Raw genomic sequence first — 22,720 nt, forward strand, 5'->3', positions numbered from 1 at the left:
TTAATGAATAGCAACGATGTCTGAGATGTAGGCCTACATCTAACTTATGGAATTATTGAATAATAGCCCATAAATTAAAACGAATAATTACATTAAAATATAATAACACGTCACTTATATTGTGGATCACACGCATACAGCGCTTTTTCTGTATTTAATTCTGAAACATTCCCATCTAGTGTTGAAAAGTGGTAAATGCAGTGCAGTAAATTGTATCTCTTGACAAAACTGCCAAAGTCTCGTTACCTTTGCAATCCACGCAACGCACTACATTAGCAATTCATGTTTCAACATAAACATCTTCAGATTCTTGTGTTGAAAATGATTTATTTCTTACTCAAATCTTGGAAAAATAAAATCAGTCTAAAAAAAAATACTGTTTGCATTAATATGATGGAAAATATGCATTTCAGCACTACAATTTAAATGTTCAAGCTCAAGTTATATATAACATGGAGAACTGCCTCATTCTGGTGGTCTGGGTCTCTGTCTCAGCACTAGCCTATCGGGAGGAATCAAATTAGATGATTTGAAGCTAACAGCCAAACTGAAACTTAACATCATGTAACACACTCAGTCACCTTGGAGGGTGTATAAAGATGCAGTAGCTGTCTGAGCTCAGTATTCTGTTGTTGTATATCCTGTGTTTCCACCAGAAGCTCAGCCCTTTCAGTCAGTGCAGTGCTGAGGATAAAACATCCTTATTATTAGGCAACTAATAAGTCAAATTCAAGGTTTTGATTTGGGCGCTGGCAACATTTGCTGGAAGTGTGAGGGAAACACGTGGCAATAAGAGAATGGAATGGCTACATCAGAAGGAAAAGAAGTCTGAAACAGGCGGGGCTTAGCGGCCCAAACGCTAACATTAAATAACGTTAAATCTTCATATTTGTACTTTTCCGTGTTTATTTTCCCCTTCAAATTCAATTAAATGTCCACGGTGTAAATATCGTCTAGATTGCTGTTAAAGCGGCGCTGCGTTGTCACGTGGTACATGTTACTTTTCTCAGCGCCTGTTAGGATGAGTCAATCACGGTTGTTTGTTGATTACTATTATTAAACTTATTTTATAGCGACTGTCTGTGCAGGTTTCTATTTCAATGTCAGGTACCAGTTCTAGTAACTACCAGCTTTAAACGCTTACACTTTTTAAAACACAAATGGCGCCAATCAAACACAAAAGTTCCTGAGATTTGTTTGCAGCTCAATGGAAATTTAGCTTAGTGAGCCCCCGAGCGCCCCCTGCAGGACAACTGGCGTTTGCCACACGCTTTCAAGCCGCATTTCCCATCCAATGGTGACAAGAAGATCCAGTCACGTGATCTTGAAAGCAGGAAGTGCAGCCAGCCACATCCACACAGCACTACAGTGAAACTGCAGACAGCTCGAACTGAACGCCCGAACAAGGACTAAGAATAGACCAATTAGACACCATGGTTTGGAGACTTTTCTTCGTGACATTATTACTAGCCCTATTGGGATCAATGACAAGACAGGAATCTGTGACGGGTGAGTAAATTTATCATCTTTAATGTAACAGTGAAAACAGCGTGTCCTGGTGTTACGACGCAAACCAAAACAGTCTCTGTCACGCCATCGGCGACACCTAAACTGTGATTTTAATTAGGGTGGTGGTGGCGATTCCTGTTTTATAACGATATCATTAACGGTTGTTTCAGCACTTTTGAGGAATAAATATTGGGTAATGATTCAGTTCTTATTGCATCAACTGCCCTCCGTCAGAGTCAGTTGCCAAACGACGAGGTCATTTCAGATTTCAACAGAACAGAACTGATAAAACAATACTAGAAATCAATTAAAAACTATGTTTACATAGACATTTTAAAGTACTGATTTATAATCTGACTACATCGGTCTGCATGTTTTATTACACTAAAAATAACCGATTCCTAAGAGTCATTTATTCAGGAATTAAACTTCTCCGGTCGCTCTGAATGATTTTGACTTAGAATCGACTAGAAAGAATCATCTGTTCGAGTATTTGTAATATATTGGTCGGGATGTATGTTTCGCGCTGTAGATTCAGTAGTGGCGTAATACAGGAAACTACGGTGTGTATTCCATACCGGCGGAAGTGTGATCGTTCGACGGCCGTTGCCGTTAAGCGAATTTAAAAACAAAACTTTGCCTTTATTTTATTTTTTTTATTAATTGTTCTCAAACGCGGTTGATGCATTTTTGCCACAAAGTAACTCATATATTTAGACTTTGTGAAAATATTTCTGTTTTCTTTATTTGGTTTCGATTTTGCCCTGGGCTCTCTAACCTTACCGAACTCAAAATAGTAACGTTATAGGGTTTTTTTCCATAACTGAAACGATTATTAATCTCTTTTAATCTGTCACACAAAATTATCGCTGTTATGTAACGTAATCAAATACATTATGGTTATCTTGTGGCTTTGCTTCCATTTAGATCTACTGCAATTTGAAGATCTATATTTATCCAGAGAGTCACATGTTGGGCTGCAAAATAAACCAGAGAATTCTGTCTTCACCTCTCTCTCTCTCTCTCTCTCTCTCTCTCTGTTGGGACAAAGACATAGACAGTGTTTCATCAAAATGTCATAACTTAATATTCCGGTGAAGTATGCAGGACTTCTCCATTCATTTCAGTCTGCTTAAACCCGGCCTGCAAGTTTATGTTTATCTGCCTTCACTTTTGATTGCAATGCTCACGTCTCAAAAATCAAGTCAACAACCGATACACAGAACCAAGTCCCCAACCTACATTTTTTCTCTCTTTTTCTTAATCCATTCCACGCGGATGTACGTCACAATACAGAAGAAAAGATCTGTCTGTTAACGTTACTTCCATTCCACTGTGACTTTAAGCGTGTCACTTGGGTTTTAAACAACCTTTGTTTGGGTTTTGCCAGAGACGTCAGATCATATTCACTTGATCACAAGACTCATTGGTCCTCTTCCCAGTTTTTCTGTTCAGCTACTCCTCATCTACACTATTCAAGATTAAATGTGTCCGTTCACAAGCAGAGAATATTCTAGATTGGCATATTGTTAGCATGGTTCTGTTATCTTTCACCTAGAGACTTGGAAAATGGATTACTGAATGAACTGTGGTTACGTAGTTTTCCTTGTTTTCAGGGTTAAAGGCCAAGAGATAACACGCTCTGGGAGCAAATCTAGCTCAACAATGGAGTAAACCTGTATTAGATGTGCCTGCCAATGTGTTCCTTGATTATGGAACTATTAATCATATCATAATTAATCGCTTGATTATGATATGATTGTTGTAAATCTCAATGATATGTTGTTTTGGTATGCAAGATTATGTTATTTATTGGTTTGTTTCTTTTTGCAGATGATCCCTGTGGTCCATTGGCATCTTGTGATGCATGTGAAAATGTGGCTTCTTGCCAGTGGATGAACTGCACAGGTCAGTCCCTCCTCCATGTCAAATTCAAAGCTCACATGACAACAATTAACTGACCTGAAAACAAGTCAAATGCAGACAAGCCATGATTATACCATGATTAGGCAACCTCCTCTTGAACATTTTTGATGTATAATTACATATATGATGTTTCCTATTAAAGATTTCTTCATAAGTGGGATACATAAATAAACCAGTTTGCTCATATTAATGGAAAGCCTTACTTTTTCCCATTACATGGAGAAAATTCTAAGCACAACCTGTGGTTCCCAGAATATATGAGTAGTTCTGCTCTTAAATGAATCTGAACACAGACCATGTAACTGTCTAAGGTGTTCCTGATGTGGCATACAGATAATAAATGAAAACCAGAGTAGTTCATTCAGTGATTAATGCTGGCTTCGGTCAGTGTGAACCTGAAGTAACTGCCCTTTAATCCCTGGAGTCCTTCTCCATGCCGCTTTGCTAATGGATGACGTGAAATGAATCGGAGAGAGTAAATATACTAATGAAACGCACACACTGTTGCTATGGCACTCAAGGCTCTTCAGGGGGGGGGGGGGGGGGGAAACAGGAGAGAAAGTAAGCAGAAAGATGGCCGTATCATGGATGAAAGGAGTGGAAAATTAAGAAAATTGAGTAATAATGAAATATATTTCATATATTGTTTCAAATTAAATTAAATGAGGGCTTTAAAGACGTAAATGATCTTGAAACTTCTCCCCATTTTTGTGGTATACATTTGCACAGATTTGAGTTTGCTTTAACACACAGACACACTTGATGCTTTCTTTTTCCTCAAGGAGCGCATGTGCTCATAAGTTGAAAGATTTAGGAGCATAAATTTTTCAAATGTGTTTTAGCTTAATAAGGTGAAACATAAAGAGACATTACAAGGAGGACACAAAGTGGTACTTTAAATATTATTGCTTCAAGCTATTTTTCCTAATTGAGCAATTATTAAAATGAGCAGTAGCTTGAAACAGTAGTTATTATTCTTTGTTAACGTTAAGTAATAAAAATACAACCGTTCATTGTTAGTTCATGTTAGCCATTGGTATTTGAACTCATCGAATTTGTGTTTGACTAAATAGACTTTACATGTCTTCAACTCAATTTTCATCGTAAACACAACTCAAATACCTTGTGTAACAGAAACATAATTCAACCGAGTAAAAGGCAATACAATTAGACGTAAAAATAATTCAAGTGAATTCACTTTAGTACAGCATGCTTTAGCTCTATTTCACTATTTACATTTCTGCCGTTCCATCAGCTTTCAGAAAGTGAAGGTCATTTTCATTCAGCGCATCCATGCTTTTCATCAGTGTTATTTATTCAATTAAATAATCGCCTTTTAAAGTTTAATAATCATACTAGGCCGTGTCGTTGTTTGTCCATAACCAAATTGAAAACATCTAAAAATGACAAGACGTTTGTTATACCATTTAAGAAGTTTTATTCACACTCATGCATGCTCCTAAATACATTTTACAGTTCATTTTTACATTTTTAGTCGCAAATGCGAATGAAACGTCCGCGCTGTCGAGCCCTGACATAGGAGAGAGACCTGCTACCAGATAACTTTAAAAGAGCCTTGGCTACTCTAAGATACGTGGTAAACCATTTAAAATAGGCAGAGACTGTGATCGATTAGCTTTTTATTGTTTGCTATTATACATGATGCATAGTATTCTGTTAAAAATTGCAGTACAGAGCCAGAGGTTTGTATTACAGTAATGACAATTCATGCAAAAATCTGGGGGGGAAAGAACCCAAGTTTTTTCCACTTTTTAAAATCGGTCATTTGTCACATGTCTTTTAATTTGCATATTAAACAGTTACTCACTAAATTGAAACTAAAGCTGGGTTTTTACTTTAGAAACCGTTCTTGCTTCACACAGAAAGTCAAGAAAAAGCTGGGTTGAATCAACCTTTTGCCGGTTTTAGACTGTGGAGATAGTCCACAAAAAGACCCTGTTGAAATCTTTGGATTCTGTGTATCATTCAGCATTGAGAGATTTATAATGCATGCAAAGTACTCTGTCCATCACGGTGTATTATATGAAATGGTTGGTTGGCTCTCACTTAACACAAGAAGGCTCAATCATTGGTCGACCTTTGTGTACAAATCAATAACTGGACACACTCCTTCTTATTTAACTACACTCTTAGCACCTAGTAGATCAGAATACAATCTAAGATCAAGTAGATACAGTATGTATGATGTTCCACAAACTAAAAACAGAGTTTGGCAAAACTGCTTTTAGTTACAGTGCTCCAACTTCATGGAACGAGGTGCAAAATCAGCTAAAACTGCAGGGCCCGTATTCATAAAGAATCTTAATGCAAAGAGTAGCTCCTAGTGACAAAATTCTAAGAAAATTCTTAGAAATGTGGGCGTTTACTCTTAAAATTAAAGAAAAACTCCTAGTAAAGAAAAAAGTAATTCAGAAAGCATCTTAACCCTTAAAAGAGGTCTTAAGGTCAAAATTGTTAGGAGCACGGACGAGGACTTTTAAGAGGCTTAAGAGTTTCTTTAGCAGAGGAGAAAATGGCAGAAAGATGAAGAGGGACAAGAAATGTGTTGCAGACAATGGATGACAGTGAGTTAATAAGACGCTATAGATTAGATCGTGCAGGGATCATGTTTGTGACTGATCTTTTTAGAGACACGCTAATATCTCCGACACAGCGCAGAAATGCCATAGCGCCTGAAATGAAAGTAATCACTACATTACGATATTTGGTAACTGGGAAAATTCCATGTTTGATACATTAAAACCAACATTCAAACCACCACTTAAATAGACATGCCAGCAATCAGTGTAACTGGAAAGAGTGGAACAATTTTTATCATTCTAAGCAATCAAATACCTTATAGGAAATCAACAGCATGGTAAATAAAAAAAGGATGTATATACACATATATAATGTGTGTGTGTGTGTGTGTGTGAGAGAACGATCAAATAGGAAAAATTACGCATGTAAGTTCAAAGTGGAGGCTTAGAATAGACCCTATACTTAAAATCACTTTTTTTTCCCTTCTTGGACAACCAACCAATCACAGTCTTCAAAAGATTGTGTCATACATAGCAACGGGGTCAACCCCGCCTCCTCACTAAGATAAAAGTTTTTGTATTTTCCTTACTCAGAGTTGCTCTCAGATCGGTCCCGAATCGCTCTTAAGCTAAGACTCCTACATAAAAGTTTTTAAGCTAAATTAAGAGTTTTCTGAGAGGATTCTTAGAATCTTTATGAATACGGGCCCAGGTTTTTATCTCACGTACTGAATTCACATACAAGTCCCACTTGATGCTTGATAAATCAAACTTATCAACATGTTTGCGATTGTTTTAAAATGTAATTTTCTGTTTTTATTTGTAATATTCCTGTGCATTCCTGTCTGTTTGTGTCTTGTTGTCTGTTAAAGTGTATCCTCTATGTGCTGCCTTCTTGGCTCACTTGTAAAAGAGATTGTAATCTCAATGTTTTTTTTGTTTGTTTTTTCCCCTGGTAAAGTATTAAGGGTAATATAAATTAGGTTAATAGTTAAACAGAATTTATATTACACTGCCTGCAACAACATAGTTATAAACCACTTCCTTGAAGGTTCACTTTCACAGGCTTTGTTCTCGATCTTAAATTAAAAAAAAGTCAGCTGTCATTCTCCACAATCCGTGAGAGACTGTAATGTGTCTCAAAGTGTGAGACTATGCTTGACCGCAAAGAGAAGTGGTCTGACGTGCCCGAGCAGGTGTAGTGTCTCTAACCGCACCTCCCCCTGAACAAAGACGGTAGCATTAGCATTGTCGTATCGGCTCCCTAGAGACGATGCTATCGGTTTACACTCATTCAGTCAAACAACAGACTGGAAATATCTGGGTCTTTCCTACTGTAGCGCAAACTAGTGTGTACTGGTTCTGTAGATAATTTGCACATTTTAGGACAGGACTTTTTTTTCGTTTTGAGGGCGTTTCCACAAAGCCATGGTTTATAGAGGCCTGTCTGAAACAATGTTCAGGCTAAAATCTGTGTGTTGCGACATGAGCTGTGAATATACTCGTTTGAATTATTGACGTATGACTCTGTGTGGGTGTAGAAGGAGGGTGAGACGAACTGGAAGGCAGTGTTTGCACAACAAATATTGAAACGTTTCACTGTTAAATATTAATACCTGTTTTGCTGATGCGATCTGACATAATCATAACTTGATCGCTTGCTCTATATAAACTCACCAAAATCACCCACATTAGACTACATGTAGTGTTTCATTCACTTATCTTACAGATTGTTGAAACAGTCTTTTATAATAATAATAATATTAATAATTTTATTTTAGAATTATTGATATTTATAGCTGCATAATACCAGCACATATCATATGTTCTTATTGTTGTAGTCTAAGGATGTAGTTGTTATTATGGTGTCAAAGCACAAATAAAACCATTATTGAAAATCCTTTAATGGGATAGTTCACCCAAAATATAAAAAAACTCACCCTGTATGAAGTTCTTTGTTCTTCTGAACACAAAAGAAGATATTTTGAAGAATGTTGGTAACCAGACAGTTGCTGGCCCCCATTGACGTCAATGAGTGAGTAAATGATGGCAGAATTTTTATTTTTGGGTGTACTATCCCTTTAAGTTTCCTGCATGTATTTTTCATATCAGTTATTAGACTCTTAACCCTAAAATAACCTGTATCTGTCATAAAAGATAGTTTGGGTCATAGCCGCGGGAACATATTTTACCAGGGGGGTGCAGGGGGCGGGGCTTGATATAGCGGGCAGTGCTATGGCCCTGTTTTCAGATTGTTTCTGATGAAATAGAACGGTTAAGATTGAAATTTGGACACATGCTGCTGGCCCGAGAATTTTCGGTTTCTGTGGCAGATATATTAAACATTTGAACAAAATATAAAATATAAAAAATAAATTAGAGCAATGACATTCAAGGTAAATTTTTTTATAAATTTAGCAGCATTATCTCATTTATTATAAGAAACCAGAGTTACCGGTAATAACTTTATCTTGATTCTGAACTTTGAATAAAAAATATGAACAGCGATTATATTAAACAATGTTTAATATTGGTAACATATGATAAGCCTCATTGGTGATATATTTGACATATGGGGAAGGCCTATATTTCATGTTAAACATAAATATATAGCAGCAAAGACAATGTCGGCAGTGTTGACGGCAAAATAGGCTACAGAATATTTCGTTCTGTATTGAGAGGTGCAGTATTTGAAAATCGATAATATTTTTTTTAATTACATTTATATCTGCATTTATGTCAAAACCTAGAGACTTTCAAACATCAAAATGTCATTTATTAATATGTATTCGTGTCAAAATGACATAGAAACATCTTTTCCTATTCTATTTCTATTCTATTTCTATTCTATCTTCCAACACGCTTGCGGGTCGCGTGAAAAATTGGCGTCGGTTCTATTTCTAGCATGCACGCGTTTTCCGCGCGGCTCGGGCTCAGTTTATACTGTCTATGCCTGAGGCGTGTGCTAGCTCTAACCTGTTAACATGGGAGCCGAAATAAAAACGGCGCACGCAGCCAGTGTGTCGCCGGCCTTACAAATCTGGAACGCGGTCATTCTTAGAAGTATCGATACTAATACATTTAGGAATCGTGACGTTTTTAATTTCCGAGAATCGCGATACTTTTGAAGTATCGGTGCACCATGCAACACTAATCTATATTTAGTTTTTTCACATGCATTAAATAAGTGTCAAATCAGTTCTGAGATGCTGGCCCTCAACCAGTGTCACGTCACTCACTCCATGCGAGATCGGCTTATTGATATATTCATTTCTTTTAGAGTCATAAAACCCTATTCAACAACATATAAAAACGAAAAAATCTTTAGAGTAATTGTATAAGGTTCTTAAAAAACAGGTTGAAAAACAAAAAGTTATTTAAAAGTCATGTCATCTTAAATTCCCAATGTAGTGAAACAGCTGTCGTCAGGGGGTGCTGCAGCACCCTCAGCACCCCTAGTTCCCGCGGCCATGGTTTGGGTCTATCTCTAGTTTGCACTAAGTTATTTTACTAATTAAACTTCAGGAAGTTTTCATGTGACCTATCTTTCCAGTAAAGTATGTGGCGCTTCTCATTGGCACATGTGGACTGAGACAGAGGCACAGATGTTCACTCTGTTCTGTTAAGAGTAGAATCTCAACAGCAGGTTTTGCCGTCTAATCTGTGAAAACCCAGTAAAAGCGGGCTGATTGACATCATATTCATTCAACTGATTGCTCCAGAAAGTGCCAGTGCAGTCCTTTTAAAGTAATGAACATGTATGCATTTCCCTTCAATCATTACTGAGTTTGGTAGCAAACCAGTCCATGCAAACTGCTGAGGGGTGGGAAGCAGTGTGGAATGTAAAGACATTTTTGCTAGTCAAGCACTTATTCAGAAAGCAAGGAATTGAAAACATCTTGATGTGTTGTCATAGTGGAATTTCAACATGAGAGTTGTACCTTTCACAAAAGCATGTGACATTTCTTTCTCTGTGTATGCTGTCTTGAGGCATAAAGAACACAATGTACGCACTTCATACACTGAGCTATAGTTTAACACAACTGTTAAAGCTTTTTCTTGGGGCTCAGTTCTCACCGAGAAGCGCTTCTTCTGACAATAAATGCTCAAAAGTCTGTGAAGGTCAAGGACACGTACTGAAAGAGAAGGCTGTTATGCTTGACTCCTCAAACTCAATACACAGTCACACAATAGCAAGTTGTAGCAACAACCAAAACCTTTTATACTGGCCTAAACTAAGACTACACAAGATTATTTCGTAACTTGAGAACTTGGTTATTTCATTAATATATTGCAATATAATATACCCATATTGTTCCAAATATAAGACGGTGCTTTTTATTTGGGAATACATTTGAAAAAATGATATTCAGGGTCTAGACTCTTACATTTCAATAATACACCACAACAATAGGGAGCGCCAAATACGTGTAAAACAAGTGTGCCCCCCAGGACTAATAAACGCATCAAACAACTCTAAGCAGCCCAGATATACTGTGTGTCTGAGCGTAATGTTAGAAGATGGCGAGCCCAAAAAGACAGTCTTAAAGGGATTCTCCACTTTTTTTGGAAATAGGCTCATTTTACAACTCCCCCAGAGTTAAACAGTTGAGTTTTACCGTTTTCGAATCCATTCAGCCGATCTCCGGGTCTGGCGGTACCACTTTTAGCATAGCTTAGCATAGATCATTGAATCGGACAAGACCATTAGCATCTCTCAAAAAAAAAATTACCAAAAAGTTTCAGTATTTTTCCTATTTAAAACTTGACTCTTCTGTAGTTACATCGTGTACTAAGACCGACGGAAAATGTAAAGTTGCGATTTTCTAGGCTGATATGGCTAGGAACTATACTCTCATTCCTGCGTAATAATCAAGAAACTTTGCTGCCGTACCATGAGTCCAGCAGGCGTAATGATACGACGCAGCGCCTGAAAATAGTCCCCAGCTCGGTAACTTCCAACGTGACCGGGACTAAGTTTGTCTAACCTATTAGACCTATTTTCAGGCGCTGCGTCATATCATTACGCCTGCTGGACCCAGGAATGAGAGTATAGTTCCTAGCCATATCAGCCTAGAAAATCGCAACTTTACATTTTCCGTCGGTCTTAGTACACGATGTAACTACAGAAGAGTCAAGTTTTAAATAGGAAAAATATCAAAACTCTTTGGTCATTTTTTTGAGAGAGATGCTAATGGTCTTGTCCGATTCAATGATCTATGCTAAGCTATGCTAAAAGTGGTACCGCCAGACCCGGAGATCGGCTGAATGGATTCGAAAACGGTAAAACCCAACTGTTTAACTCTGGAGGAGTTGTAAAATGAGCCTATTTCCAAAAAAAGTGGAGTATCCCTTTAAAAATGCTAAAAGTTAAAGAAAAGCTTACCGCCGTCCTCAAAGCAACTAATTTCTGCTACGCACTGACACACTTGCCTGTCAGCATCTTCGAAGCGGCCGCTTTGATGCGGCGTAATGCTAATTCATTAGAAGTCTTGCCCAGCGCTTGCCCTCCGACTTTGTAGAGAAACTGCTGTCTTTTCAGTACTGTGTGATCAGCGTAAGGAAAAAACATTAATATCCCCAGGCCAGATAGGTAATGCAGATGTTTTTCTGTCACTGTACATAAAAAAAAAAGGTGAGAAATCAGTCATCAAATGATAACTACGGGTTATTTTTATGGTATGCCATGAAGTGCTTATTTTTAAATGTGATTTGTTGGTAAATTTTACCAGTATTTAGCTTTCAATACAAAAATTAAAATACGAAAAATATGCAATATGAAAATTATAGAAGACAATATTTGGTGTTCAAAAAGCCTTTTTCCGAAAGATACATCTTGAAAAAAGGGGGCAGTCGTCTTATAATCAGGGTTGTCTTATATTCAGAACAATATGGCTTATAATATAAACAAATAAAATGTATTTATTTATTGTGATTTGAAATGGTTCTACATTTAAGTATTTTATTTCTGAATAATTGCAAGTGTAATATAATACATGATTTCGGTGTGACAATGTTTGCATTTTAAGCACACATTATCTGTGAGTGAATGAGTCAGTCAGTGAGTCCATTGTGACGGGGCTTTCTGAACTTAAGTCAATGACAAACATGAGGAAGAAAACAGTGTCGGTAAAGTGGATTTCGAAACAATGTGTATAAAAATTGAATTATTGCTATCAGTAGGAATTCGAGTGCTGACCTGTCTGTCATACAATGCTATTCATGTGTGACGGAGGAGGTAAATGGAAACCAGCTGATTGTGACACAGAAGTTTCTGGAAAAGCTTCCTTGATTCCTCCTACTCTCTCTTTATCTCTCTTTCTTATTTGAGTGTGACATACTGCCAGTTCCTCATTATTATTTCTGGATCAATAACCGGTTTTAAATCATGGGACTGTTTATGTGACTTTATTCTTTATCTGATGGAATGTTAGGTGTACCGAAAAATCAATGCAATCACTCCAGGTCTTTCTGCATATTTTTTTCTCCCGTTTTTTAACTGTTATATTCCTAGTGTTGAATTAAGCAATGTGGTATGTCTTGCTGCTTTTTATAACAAGTTAACTTTTTCTTTTTTTTTCACCTCCTGGGGCCGGTTTCACAAAGCTATTTTAGACCAGTCTATAGTGTTAGAAAAGTCTACTTGTTTCACAAAAATAAAGACTGACTTAAAGGTGAACTAAGTAACTTTTTTACCTTAACTGAACAGCTTCGGAGTCATTGGAATGGTTATATTACTTATTTCGGGTTGAATGGTGGTCGTTTCGCACCCCCCTGGTGCCCGTGAGCGGAAAATTCTCACTTGCAACTTTGAGACGGCGGGCCGCTGGCCGCCACGGCAGGAAGTATTGCGTGATATCAGGTCTCGCGATGTAAACAATTGCTTTACGGCCAAAAGAAATCTGCTCAAATACTGTCATTATTGCGCTCCCTCACGCTGTCCGAACCCGAATGAAGAAGATGTTTTAAAGAATGTCCCATCTGCTTAGATGTCGTTGATCTACTAGCCTCTGGTGTCTGAGAATCGCCAACGAGTTTTTACAACAGTGTTGTCAAATATCTATTCCGAAGCTGTGGTGGGAGCTCTAGAGCAGTGGTTTTCAAACTGTGGGTCGCGACCCACTTGTGGGTCACACAGTGAGAAAAGGTGGGTCGCACAAAGGCACTTAGCTGCAGCTAAATTTACATTACGATGAGTGAAACAAAACCAGTCCGATTAATGAACAAACGACTCTTAAGTGAGTTTTAGCGCCCGCCAAAGTGAATTTTTGTCCCGCCAAAGTCTTATTTGATCGGTGAGTAATGTAGATGAACGGCTGCGCTTGTGACAGAGTACGAGCAGAGAGAGAGACTCGGTCGCGCGCGCGCTCTCTCTCTCTCTCTTCGGAGCCAGGCGAAAGTGTAAACAAGACTTCACGGTCTCCAAACTAAGCGCTGTCTTGCTCTCTCTCCCTCGCACATATTAATCAAAATAAATCGACACGGTGGTAAAAGGTCGGAAGACCAAAGTTTCATGTGGAGCATTCGGAGATTTTTTTCCCCTTAATTACTGCTGGGTGTGAATTCTGCTAAATAAGTTGTTGCCTTTGATCTTCTCTGAAAAGCGTCCCAGACATTCAGCTGACATAAAACAACACTTTAATTAAACAAAAAAACTATCCAGTGATGAAAGGTTTTCTGTGTTGACACAAATCTTGGATGTCCGTGTCCTAACTGCTGGGATAATCACACAACGCGCACGACACGTCCAATTCGCGAACTAATCGACTCCTTTGAAATTAATTTGAATGAATGGTTAAAACAACTGATCTTTCCAACAGTGAACTCAGAAGACGTCTGAATCGGTGTAATCAGTAACACTTTACAATAAGGTTCTATTTATTACATAAATTACATAAAAAGTACAGTTTGCTTACTCAAGCTTAAGCTTTAAAATAAATTAAACCCCTTGTTTTTTTTTGTTTTTTTGAAAAGCATATGACTACATTTTTCCACACAGTGCTATCAAGAATCGATAAGAGAATCGTTAAAGAATCGCATCGATAATCAGAATCGTCAGTGGCATTATTATTATTGATAAAATATTTTAATTTCCCATCTGTAAAATTGTAATCAAACATTAAAGAACATGTTTTTTTAAAGTTTTTTTTTAAGAGTTAAAAGTTTAAAATATTTTGCTAACATGAGGTCTTGTCACTGTCAGTCTTTTTACATCAGTGCAAAACTAGCATGCAAACTCATCAGCATGCATTGATCAATCCCATGGCATGTAGCAAAAAAAAAAAAAAAAGGTGCGACCAAATCATTCTGATGCGACCAACTGAGAAAGTTGGTAGCACCAGTGCAAGTGGGTCTTGAGATTGATTATACTTGTCTAGGTGGGTCCTAGAATGAAAAAGTTTGGGAACCCCTGCTCTAGAGAGAAACCTGCGAGCAAAAAGCGAGAATACAGCGAAGAAATCCCGAAGCTACTGAGTGCTGCTTTAATTTAGACCAAAAAAAATTGCCACCTTGGGCTGGTTGCACCAGTTGTGCGTAAGTTATAACTTAGCCTAGTTTTGACGTAAATGGACACTAAGTTACGACTTACGCACTTCTAAATATTTTTGCGTTGCACCATTAAACTTAGTTGAAGTGTAACTCTACGTCTAAACTAAATATTTACGGCAGCCTCCGATCAGGAGTAACGGTTGGAATAAAATATTAGACAGACTGAACTGCATCAATAAGCTCTTCTTTTACCTGTCAGACTTCAATTCTTTAGACATATATGATAATGTTGACATTTACACTCGCTTACATTTTAAGAGAGAGAACACTATGTGAAAAAATTACTTTGTTAGCGGTTCTTTAACACGAACCCGTCCTAAACAGCCCACCGCTGCGTGCATCGGTCCATGTTGTGCATGTCAAATATCAGTCATAATCAATAAACGTAATTTCTTATGTTTTTTGTATCAATATTTATTTATTGATCCTTATTCATTTCATTTCAAATACAGTTTCTGAATGTTATTTACATATAAAAACACTTGTTACACAACATCTGCTCACGTATTTGAAGGCTGCTATTGGATCATCAAGGCTAAACGTCATATTATGCGACTACGCATTACTTTACGGAGAGCTTACGACCTACTAGCTACGTTCTGCCTTACGAACAAATGGTGCAACCGAATAAAGTACAGAGTTAGTTATAAACTAGCTAGTAGTTACTAAGCCTCTAGTTTGGACTTTACGTTCCAGTTTAAGTAAGAACTTACGAACGGCTGGTGCAACCCTACCCTTACCCCCAGGCTAACTTAGGTCTAAGACTCTGTTACCTTGGGAACCAGCAGTAACAATCACATTACATTACAAACAGCCAAAAGAAAAGGGAAAATGGCTCATAATTTAAACATTTCTTCTTGTTCCTACATACTCCGCTAAATTTACCAAGTAAAATGTCCTTATAACTGTTATATTCCTCCAACAAACACCCGCTGGGGTAAACCGCACTGAGCGGTTGAACGCGCTTACTCGATCCGCCATGTTTTTTGTTTTGAAAAGTGTCTTATTTTACCCAGAATGCATTGCAGTGTAGTCCTACTTAAGATAGTCAGAGAGTCTTAAGTGCTTTGTGCAACGGTCTAATTTTGATGTCTGACTATTTACTATATCTAAGCCATAGTCAAAGTCTATCTTTGTGAAACCGGCCCCCAGTGTACAAGGATTATTTGAGTCAACATTACAACACCCGCAAATAATAAAACAAAATGCCATTTGTTGAAGAACTTCTGCATATTCTGCAAATATTTCAGTCAATCAGTTGATATTTAGATGCCCATATTTGAGTATCAAATTTCTCTTTCTTGCAGTTAAAATGCACAGTGATTGTTATTTGGTCTTGTTTGTTTAGTTTGTTTGTATTTTTGTCTCCACTGCATTTCAGTTGATGCCGGTACCCCCGTAGCTAAGTGCGTTAATGGCAGTGTTGAGAGCCAAACAGCCAACTGCACCAGTATAAGCTGCACAGGTAAGTCCTGTCCCACTGTCTCAAGCTTGTTTTTTAATAACTAAAATAGTGCTTGGTTGTAGCATTCATCAACTCCAAAACATAAGCAATTGGCTCATTAGCTATGATATGAATGTTCTGTGTCTTGACCAATTGTATGTTTGGATGATGACTGTTTTCTCTGGACTGCAGCATCAACACCAACACCGAACGCAACAGTGAACAGCACCACCCCCACCCCCACCACCGTGAACCCTACCAATGGTACGACCTTCACATCATTTGCATTCATACGCACCTCACAACACATAAGTACCTAATTCAAAGCCCAATGTCAATTTTATTCAAAGAGCACATTTAAATACAATATAAATAAAGAGCAGATAACAATAGTGAATAGAATCAACAATCAACAAATTTAAAATAAAGTAATTAACTGATTTGATAAAAATTAAAGCCCACTTACATCACAATGATTCAGGGCCCTTATACACTATGAAAGAAGCTATGATACCTCCTTTACTACATGCTAATATAGATACAGGCCTAAACAAACTAGGGCTGGGCGATATGGCTGAAAACTGTATCACGATATAAGTGTTTCATATCGGTCGATATCGATAATTATTGAATTTTTTTATAACATATTTAAAATAAGGACCAGTCCAGGAGACAAATATATTACAATTAAAGATTTTTTATTTTAAACTTCACCTACCTCTGATTATAATCCCATCAGTTAAAAAGGCAGAAATGTCAACACGACCATGGAAAACTCAAAAGTCTAAAATCACAATGAACACTTAACAATTATCTCTTAACATTAAGGTGCAAAATTAAAGAATACGTAAGAAATGCTTTATAAAGGGGTGGGCGATATGGCAAAAATATAATATTACGATTTCTTTCTATAAATTATATAAATCTATTTCTTTCTATTTTCTATAAATTATACATTGATACTTATTAAAGCTATTAATAAAGTTATTAGTCAAGAGCAGTGAGTGATTTTCTCTTTACATTTTGTTGTTTTATTAACATTAAAAGGATAGTTCTCCTAAAAATTCTAATTTTCATAATTTACTCTCTCACGTTGTTTTAAACTCGAATAAGTTTCTTTCTTCTGTTGAAAATAAAAGTTATTTGGAAGAATGTGGGTAACCAAACAGTTGATGTACCCCAGTGACTTCCATAGTATATTTTTCTCCTATGGAAGTCAATGGGGACCAGCTACTGTTTGGATACCCACATTCTTCAAAATATTAATATTAGAAAATATTAGAAGGCAATTAATACAGGTTTGGAACAACATTAGAGTGCGTAAATAATGAGATAATTTTTATTTTTGGGTGAACTATCCCTTTAAGGACAAGCGGCATCGTGTTTACTATTACTACTGTCTCTTTAAGAGCTGCGCGCGACGCGTCTATTATACACGCATTTGACAAGCGGATTTTCTCTCAATTTTCTCAAGTTTGCTTTTACTTTAGACATATCCGACTAGTTTATGTAAACCTTGTGTGTATAACAGTATTAGCAAAATAAGACTCGAAAGATAACTTAGTATTCAGGCGCTGGTAGACAGGCTTTTAGTGCATGTGAGCTTCACATGTATGCGCTGAGAAACGCACACGCTAGAACAGCGCATAAGCACGCGAATAACAGAAAAACTGACGACGGTCTTGCATAATCTGCAGACGACATTGGTCTGACTACGGTCAGACTTTAAGTCAGGCGAGCTGACTTTTTCTGTTTTATCTAGTTACTAGAGAGTGAGTGCCTTTGTTCATGCAATCAAACTTGCTTTGCTGGTTTCTTCCAACGAAAAAAAAAAAATAATAATTATCGAACGTTTTATCGAACGCATTTTTTATTGATATTGATTACGTGTCTATCGCGATACATATCGTTATCGTTTTATCGCCCAGCCCTAAAACAAACACTCAAATAGAGCATTTTATCGTGTGTATCCGTCTCACAATGACTTTTAAACGCATTAAAAAAAGAAAATACACCCACATCAGCTTATAACAAAGAGCAGTCTGAAAAATGTGATGTATTGGCATTTTTATTGTTTACTGATACAATACAAAAATGAATCTGAACAGCACTTTTTTTTTCCTTTCTGTTTAGCTACCACGATAATCGCTTCCTCCACCTCAGCTCCGACTTCAAACGGGACGACCACTAGTAAGTACAGCTCTCTCTCTCTGATGTCTGCACCTCTTAGAGAGTGAAACACTTCCTCACCCTGTCAGGTTTGACTGAAAATTTGTTTGTTTTTTCCCACAGACAGTACAGCCACCCCGTCACCTACAACTTCTCCATCTAAGACGTCCACATTTGATGCCGCCAGTTTCATCGGGGGAATTGTGTTAGTCCTTGGCCTTCAAGCTGTCATCTTTTTCCTTTACAAGTTCTGCAAATCCAAGGATCGCAACTACCACACCCTGTAACTCTCTGCCACCTGGAGGCACCACACGGCACCACAAAACCTACACTCCAACCCCAAAAGAGAGAGAGAGAGAGAGCAGTACACACAGATTCTATGATATTTCTTGTGATTCCCCCCATGTTTAGCCTGATATTTGACATTTGATGCCTGTGATTGGAGCTTTAGAATTCATTTATGTTAGAGCTCTCACAAGCCACTCAAGTTCGTTAACACAAATTCACACACGTCTTTTTTGAGCTGTGGAATTATGGGGTGTGCAAAATGTGTCCTGCTGCGTTCATGAACAACCACAACTTTCAAAATTAAGTTATGTCTTTACATATTTTACATTTACATCTTTACATTACTGAAATGTTTCAATTATTTCATTTTTGATGACCACACAGTGATTCGTCTCCTCACTATCTTGGCGTTTCCCCTGAGAAAGGGGCATGGAGCCGGATCTTCCCATCATGCCTGTGGCAACACTTCCCCCATTTCCAGTGTTAATTTCACTATGGTCAGGTATCTTCACTAAAACAGTGTTTTTTTTGTTGTTTTTTTCTACAGTTGCCATGACTTATTTTTCTTTTATATTCTACCCAGTCATCTTCACCAAGTGCAAAAATAATATCTGTATATTTCAGGAGTGAATGAATGCCCCCTCCTGCATTTTCATCACATACTCTTTTGGTTTGTGACTGCCTGTGTTGTGGTGTTTGTTTTTAAAACACTTTTTTTGGCCATTGATCTCATTCATACCAACCAAGAGAGCCAAAGTGTTTGCAATAAATTACATTCCCCAGCTTTAACTATCTACAGTTAGAGAACCAGTGGACATCCGTTCTCAAAACTAGTTAAACCTGGCATCTCGCTCCCCTTTTCCCCCAATTTTGACAGTGGAGTGCTAGGTAATGTCAGAGATGCGTTATATACCCTTTAGTTAACATCCCACGACCTCATTGGGGGATCATTGTGGTGGACTTAACCAGCGTATAGGCCGTTTTAAGTTGTAAATTTATGGGGCTTTGAAAACAATAGAGGCTCAGCCAATCAATGAAATGAGTTATTAGAATTATGACATTCTGCCGGACGTGAGAACGAAACGAGGCACACTGTGAGGGCAGAGTATCGAGGATCCCATTCAGAATGATTAACAGTCGAGTCAAAGTGCCTTTAGGTGGAGGCAGTGGCTTGCTGCCTTAAAAGTAAGCCTTAAAAGTGTGAATGCGTTCTTGGTGGGCCGCCGTCGAGGCCGGGCTCTGTGTTAGTGTGTCTGCCTTGTATGTCGGTGTGTTTATGGACACGCATGCGTGCTTGTATCGATGAAGTAGATCTAGTGTCTGCCAGCTGGACTGATCGCTATATTATACAGAGTAGATAATTAAAAGGTTTAATGTTATGTTTTCCCTAAAGCTTCTCCCAGTTCTCAAGGGTCATTTCTTGCTTGCACCAGAAATATCAGTCAGATTCTAGTACTCCCATTCAAAAGTAGATTGACATTTGTACATAACCTGAACTCTCTTTGACCTTAAACTGAAATCAATATAATTTTATATAAGGCACTGAAATGTCTTAAACTGAGGTTGTACACAGAGCATTTTTAGGAGCATTTGTGTTAAAAACCCTTAAAGAGAACTGAATCGTGCCCTAGAAAAGTGCATTCAGGATATGTTTTGTTTTGCTACATTCATCTGCAGATTTCGATGGACACTTAGAATAGAGAGCCGTGTCAGACTCATGATTTAATGCTTGGGTTTGATTTCTGGAGTATAAAAATTGAGTTTTAAATGCAGAATTGACTGCCGCCTTCAGCATATTTCGTTTAGTACTCTGTTCTTAAATGCATTTGTCTGGCTATTGCGCTGGTACGTGTATAGGCCTAGGGCCTGTTTTTTTTTTTATTGCATTATTCTAAATTTTGAAATGTAATAATCTTGATTAGCTTGCTGCTAATAACTTCCTCTACGAGTCGTAATGTGGTTGGTTTAGGAAGTGATTCATGTTATTTGGGTTGCAAATATTGTAATGGCAGAAATGAATAGATTTGTTTGGTGCGTGCTTTAGTTTCATCCGCTTCCCCGACATCTCAACGTCGAAATGTTCGATCGCCAGCATTGTGTTAACTGCATGTTTCTCAAAAGATGACTGTTAAGGCCTCACTCTTTATTGAACCACTCTCAATTGCTTGTGCGTTGTCATACTGTATCACGGTGCTTAAATGCCAAAGGTGTCTATTTTAGCATGAGTCACTGAAAAGCTGCTATAATGCTTCACAAGCTTCATCTTGCCTGTAGTGTAGTCAGATAAAATCCTACTGTTTGCCATGTTCACTTCAGCTTTGCCAAATTAAAAACACTGGTTACATAAATACATAATTACACAACTCATCACAGTATTGTGTGTGTGTGTATAGCATCAGGCTACATCCAAAGATCCCACTTAATTGCAAATGGATTTTTAGCTGCGCATGCAAAGGGCTGTAAAGGGCATATTACATGTATGGATTTAAAGGGACAGTACACACAAAAAATGACAATTGTCACAAAATATTTATTTTTGCACCTTCACGTCATTTCAAACCTGTATGCATTTCTTTCTTTAGTAGAAAAGGTCATTGTATGGACAAAACACTTAAAACATTCTTCAGAATATAATCTGTGCACTGAAGAAGAATACAGTCGTGCACGTTTGGAATGACGCGAGTGTGAGAAGATTATGATAATTTAACATTTTTGGGTGAACTGTCCATTTTAGATCCATATTCAGGATGCTAATGCTTATAGATAAACGACTCAAATCCTTTCGCACACTCAGAGAATTCAACCTAACTTTAATTAGTCTGTGGCCTTGTTTTCTTATGCCATTATGTTAGTGTGCATGCATCAGATTTCGATAGAAACAGCCATAATAACAATGCCATATTTTTACCATCGCTCCCCCTGAGCTAGTGTTGCATTCCTTTCTGCACCTTTTGAGGAAAAAGTGCCTTAATTATTTACGATTAAATGAAGATTACTATTGTCATGAAGACTTCTACTCAGAGACTTAGAGTGAAGGTTAAGATTATTGAAGTTGTGAGTAGTTAATGAGAGAAACGTGGAGTATTGCATCTTGCCTGAGCCAACATTTAGTTATCTAATTACAAAGTTGATAATGTCTTTTTTTTTCTCTTTTCTTTTAATACCTGTAATTACTTTGGCCTATTGTTCAGTAGTGCATTTGCTTTTCATAAATCACTGCACACGCCCCACATAACACTCTTGTTGATTTACTTTTGTGTCTTGTTTCCAGAAAGTCTGCCTTAATTGTTTTACGCTCTATTATGTTGGTTTTATTTCTCTGGAACTCGGATATCTATCTTTTTTTGTTCTTGTGTTTTCCCTCGTTGCAGATCTGCATTCGCATTTAGGTTGAAATGTGATAAATTAATTAAAGTTTGAGTAATGTAAAACAGTTGTGGGTGTTGTTTTATGTTGCCTGTTTATTTAAGAAAGCTTTTACAGTGGCGTATGTTTACAGATTGCCACTATGGAGATCCGCTCTCATCTCAATGGTAAAATAAATTAAAAGAAAATTTGTAGCTCCCAATGCAACATTAAATCTTGCAACTGTGACTGTTTATTTTTTATCAAAGTCTCCCATCTGTAACTTTGCATCTAACAACATGACTTTATATCTTATTTCAGACTTTCCATTTTGGAAATGGACTTCATAAATCAGTTTGCTAAACATAAGGATTGTCTTTTCGGTTTGTAAAGATGTTTTTAGGATTTCACTTTAAAAGCTGCTAGAGAGAAATAATGATCAATATCTCAGACACGACCCATAAAGCTGAGCAAGATCTCATGCACTTCTTCACTGTTAAATATGAGCAAGCAAAAATGTGATTAAAGGTTTATGTATAATAACGGATCACCTTTCTAGAAGCCAAGGTCACTTGCAGAGCAGCATAAACAAATGGGTGTACAGCTTAAAGAGCAATTACAGAACATTATTGACAAAGATAGAAATGGACAAAGCAAATGCAGTGTGTCAAGAATCCGAATCAATCTGAATATTTCAGACCCGCTGCCCACGGAGGATCATCTAAATTCAGGGAATAACAATCACACCAGCACCAGAGGAGCTCAGAGAACAGTCAAGGGAACATGCTCTGATATTATCTAGAATAAAGAGCCTTAAGATAATTAAGTTTACAACAAAAATCTAGTCAGAGAGTACTGTGTTTAATCTATTTCAATGTAACTGTGTCCTAGAAAACAGTCCTTAAAACACCCTCTTGTAATGTTTAACTAACAGGATATGCGCTCACCC

General features: G+C 37.4%; 1 protein-coding gene across 1 annotated transcript; it reads left to right on the forward strand.

The window, feature by feature from the left end:
• The first annotated feature begins 1,312 nt into the window (after positions 1-1,312).
• On the forward strand, positions 1,313-21,857 carry cd164 (CD164 molecule, sialomucin). The gene is made up of 6 exons (XM_084432757.1): positions 1,313-1,509; positions 3,343-3,417; positions 15,907-15,990; positions 16,162-16,233; positions 18,103-18,159; positions 18,262-21,857. Exons 1-6 carry the CDS (start codon positions 1,434-1,436, stop codon positions 18,423-18,425), a joined length of 528 nt encoding a protein of 175 aa, XP_084288883.1. The 5' UTR covers positions 1,313-1,433; the 3' UTR covers positions 18,426-21,857.
• Positions 21,858-22,720: the final 863 nt, after the last annotated feature.

This window comes from Rutilus rutilus, assembly GCF_951802725.1.
Source record: "Rutilus rutilus genome assembly, chromosome: 15".
Taxonomy (NCBI): Eukaryota; Metazoa; Chordata; class Actinopteri; order Cypriniformes; family Leuciscidae; genus Rutilus; species Rutilus rutilus.